Here is a 4,526-nt window from a genome sequence, read left to right on the forward strand (position 1 = left end):
TATGTGTATATATACGCATGTATGGATGTAAGTATATATAGGTGTAGCTTGGGGGTGGCATCACACGCTACTAATTCATCATGGTGAATAGTAACTCCAAAATGACATTCCTTTCCTGTTGAGGTAGGAAGGAGCTGCCCACGAGTGCCTGCCTGAGCGAAAGCAATGACCCAACACGAAAGCAGCTGGTAAGAGGCAGGGACCTGGTTCTTCCCTTGATCCCAGAATGGTGACCCCCATCTGTCCCATCTCTCTGCGGAGAGTGGCTATTCTTGCTTAGAGATAAGCGAAGGACCTTGTTCTGCTTTGGGCTGGGCATAGAAAGTGGGTGTGAGAGAGGGTGCTGAGTGTGATAAGCCCGCTTCCCCAGATGCAAGGCCTCCAGGAACAGAATTTAGGGAAGGCAAGAGGAGAGAGAGTCCATGTTTCCACAGGCACCAACGAGCTCAGCTAATTCTAGCATGATGTTAAGAAAACCCAGGCTCCCTGTAACCTGAAAACAGAGTCACCAACAAAAACCTCTAGGCTCGGCCCTGGCCGGTTGGCTCAGCGGTAGAGCGTCGGCCTAGCGTGCGGAGGACCCGGGTTCGATTCCCGGCCAGGGCACACAGGAGAAGCGCCCATTTGCTTCTCCACCCCTCCGCCGCGCTTTCCTCTCTGTCTCTCTCCTCCCCTCCCGCAGCCAGGGCTCCATTGGAGCAAAGATGGCCCGGGCGCTGGGGATGGCTCTGTGGCCTCTACCTCAGGCGCTGGAGTGGCTCTGGTCGCGACATGGCGACGCCCAGGATGGGCAGAACATCGCCCCCTGGTGGGCAGAGCGTCGCCCCTGGTGGGCGTGCCGGGTGGATCCCGGTCGGGCGCATGCGGGAGTCTGTCTGACTGTCTCTCCCCGTTTCCAGCTTCAGAAAAATGAAAAAAAAAAAAAAAAAAAAAAAAAAAAAAAAAGAAAAAACCTCTAGGCTCTAATCAGCGCCTGGAGTTCAGATAATCATTACTAAATCCACTGTCAGTTACCACCTGCTCCTTCCACCTCCCACATCTGGGGACTGTGCGAATTTTTAAAAGCACACTGCCCTCCAGTGGTGCAAGATAAATATGCTGCGTGACCCGCTTTGCAACAGCCAAACTTCAATTTTACTTTTCCTGGGGCCCTGGGAAAGTGGTAGGTGTTGGGTAATCACCAGTCCGGAAACGAGATTAAACGCGGAAACGTGCAATAAAAAGGGACGCGATCTAGTTAGAAGGCTCAGCTCCCTCACTCGTGCCTGTCGCCCCTCCCAGCGCACAAATTCGCGCTTTTTTAAAAAAGGGCTACACCTCTGGATCAGAGTTTGATCAAGCGGAAATTAATGTAACAAGTGATGCTTCCACGAGAGATACAGAGCGCTCACTGCGTGGTAGCAGCCCAGCGTGCAGGAGAGGGGGAGGGGACCGCACGCTGAGAGGGCTGGCGGGTGGTGACTGAGGACGCAGTTTGGGTGCGTGCGACCTGTCTGTCACCCTGTGGGCTCAGCATCAGCCTCCCGGGTACAGGACAGCAGCCAATACTGCGGGCTCACCGGCTGTCAGGTGCCGTGCCCGGGTCCCGCAGGGATCAGCCTGTTCAGCCTTCCCAGTCACTCCCTTTAAGGAGTGCCGCTGTATCCCACTTTGAGGATGAAGAAGCTGAGGCTCAGAGAGGATACCACCTGCCCGTGACCGCATGGGGCTCCAGGTCGGTCCGGACCAAAGCTGGAGCTTCCAGCGGTGCGCTGGGACCCAGGCCGTGGCGCCAGGGCTGGACGCGTGGACACTCGGACGCGTGGGTGCTCTGTGAGGGGGCGAGCGCACAAGGGTGGTGGCGTGTGGGCGGCTCACCTTGACGATGAGCGGGTTCTGAAACATGGAATCCCGCACGACCCCCAGCCTCTCGTTCTCCATGCCCGGCCGGATGTCGGCCACGGTCAGAGGCCGTCGCGGCGGCGGGCAGATCTGGCTGACCGTGCGGCGCACCGGCTGCTGCTGCTTCTTCCATCGCGTGTGGTCCGCGTGGGAGATCTTAGCCTCTGGCATCCTGGGGCTCCTGTGGAGTCGACCCGGGGTGGATCCGGCGCGTTTCGAAGTTTGGGGGCCGCAAGAAGCTAGGAGGAGCCCACCCTTGGGACCCCACCACTTGCAACCCGGGGTGGGCACCGGAAGCTGGGCTCCTTCCCGATTGGGTTGCGCCAACCTCGGTCGCCCCCTTGTTTCAAAGAGCCCTACTGGTTCATCTGAGCCCCTCTGGTTCCTCAGAGCATCTTCTGGGCGCCGTGCTGCGGCTTGGGAAAAGAGAGAAAGTCAAGACCGCCCCTTGACGAAGAATGGAACGGTCTGTCTCCATGGCGACAGGACGCCAACTGTTCTACGTGGACTTTGTATCTTTCAGGAAACTATTAGAGGCCAACAAAGTGGACATGTTCAGAGTTTTCTTAAATGGACGTCAGAAAATCCCAAGAATCACCACTTGTGTTAAAAAGTGACGGGGTTCTAGAGGGTCATTTAGACTTCCAAGTCAAAGATACCCCATCAGCCAGCACCATTTCACTCGCCCTCCCTACCCTTTTGTCCTTCCCAAGCCACACGCACACACAGGCACACAGACACACGCACAGGCACCAGGACACAATGCTAAATGTTCCGATGTGAACTAGAAATTCTAAATTCTAATGTTCCTGCTAACTGGGTGATCTCAAACTAGTCACACTCTTGCTTCCTCAGTTTTTCCTTCTGTGAAATAGGAAGGGAGGAAAGCCTGTAGTTAAATGAGATCAGTGGTTCCCAACTTTGTGCAACAGAATGAAGGGACGTTGAAAAGCACAGATTTACTGAGCCAGAATATCTGGAAATAGGATCATGGAATCTGCATTTTAAAATATCTTCTCCCTCCCTTTTTTTTTTTTATTCTGAAAGAGTTCAAAGCCACAGAAAAGTTGAAAGAAGAGTACAGTGAAAACCCATGTGTAGTATATTTCACCTAGATTCACCAGTCCTTAGTATTTGCCACATTTATTTTCTCTCTCTCTCTCTCTCTCACACACACACATTGTTGAATTATTTTGAAAATACCTGCAGACAGTATATTTGACCAAAACAATTCAGCATGTATCTGCCAAGAACAAGACGATTCTCATACATAACTACAACATCATTATCATATGCATGGATTTTTAATGTGATACTATTGATATAATGGTGTCTGAGATGCAGTCTATATGCAAAGTGGGGGATCTGTGCTTTTTACAAGCTTCCTGGGTAATTGCAGTGTTTTTGGAACACTAGCCTAGAGGATCTCTAGTCTGCCTTCTACTTCCAACCTTTGTGGGTTTATTCACCCACCATTATCATTACTAAATGCTCAAATATGCACAAGGCTCAAGATAAGGGAGCTCACCACAGAGTAAGGTGCACCAGTGATGAACTCTCACTTCATGGCCTTACCTACCATCACCACCACTTCCAGAGCGACCATTCAGGCTTCCAACTGCTCGCCCAAGGCCTGAAGCAGCCCTTTCAGTGGTGACATGTGGATGTGTATGATGTGTGCTTATGGTTTCTCCAGCCTGCTTCACTTCTGGAATTTACAGAAATGCAGTTTGTGCACTTTGCAATCATAGCCACTTGGCAGCTGCCACAGAATGCAGTGAGAGGCAGGAGAGTGGGGTAGTGGAGAAGAGCACCCATGTGAATCTTGGCTGAGTCACATACACAAGTTACAAAGAGCCCTAGTTTCTCACTCACAAGGCGAGGCCGATAATACCTACTGATGACACCCTACAACACAGCGTTGTTATAGATTAAATGAGAAAACAAAATGAGAATATGGTTCTGTTCCCCATGCAACAAGGCTAAAAACTTGAGTGGTGTATACGTGCTGGCCTCAACTTGATGGACTGGTTAAAGCTTTACTTTAATCACAGCTAAGCTTCTTCAGGACTCAGCTGAAATGAGAGGCCTGGAATAGATGCCGAAGGCTCTTTCTGCCTCTTCTAAGCTTAATGTGCATCGGAGCCTGCACCAGCTAGCCCCTGCCTGCCACGGACATCATCTCCTACCACTCACTCTCCCCTCCATTCCCTATGCTCCAGCTGCCCTGACCTTCCTTCATCTCCTCTAGCAACCAAGTTCAGGGCCTTTGTATTTGCTCCCAGCCTGGAACAATCTTCCATTCAGATTTGTTCGCTCTTTTCATTTAGAACTTGGCTCAAATGTTATTCCTCAAAGAGCCTTCCCTTCTGTCTAAAGCAGCACTCCCTGCCCAGGGTCTCTCTCCATTACGTTACTGTTTCATCTTCCTATAGGATGATCTGAAGTTATTTGGACTATGGATGGAGCTCAGCAAAAATTGTTGAATAAAGGGGATGCATGCATGAATTAGCAAGTCCAGGGAAGAATTCCGTTTCACTTTCTCAGTTTTAGACAACGACGCTACTGTCCCTGCCCAACCCGCCAGCCTGTTACCATGGCAGCAGGATGCCGAGGGCGGGACGGAAGTGACGCAAGATCACTTC

The 4,526-nt window shown here is 51.4% G+C and overlaps 1 protein-coding gene across 1 annotated transcript in view; it reads right to left on the bottom strand.

Annotated features, from left to right (window-relative positions):
* The window catches only part of CFAP77 (cilia and flagella associated protein 77), a 125,468-nt gene extending 123,231 nt beyond the window's left edge, over positions 1-2,237 (bottom strand). The window contains exon 1 of the mRNA XM_066254621.1: positions 1,858-2,237. Within this exon, the coding sequence (XP_066110718.1) occupies positions 1,858-2,052 (195 nt within the window). The 5' untranslated portion in view covers positions 2,053-2,237. The remainder of the gene's footprint in view (positions 1-1,857) is intronic.
* Positions 2,238-4,526: the final 2,289 nt, after the last annotated feature.

Source organism: Saccopteryx bilineata, chromosome 2 (genome assembly GCF_036850765.1).
Source record: "Saccopteryx bilineata isolate mSacBil1 chromosome 2, mSacBil1_pri_phased_curated, whole genome shotgun sequence".
Lineage (NCBI taxonomy): Eukaryota > Metazoa > Chordata > Mammalia > Chiroptera > Emballonuridae > Saccopteryx > Saccopteryx bilineata.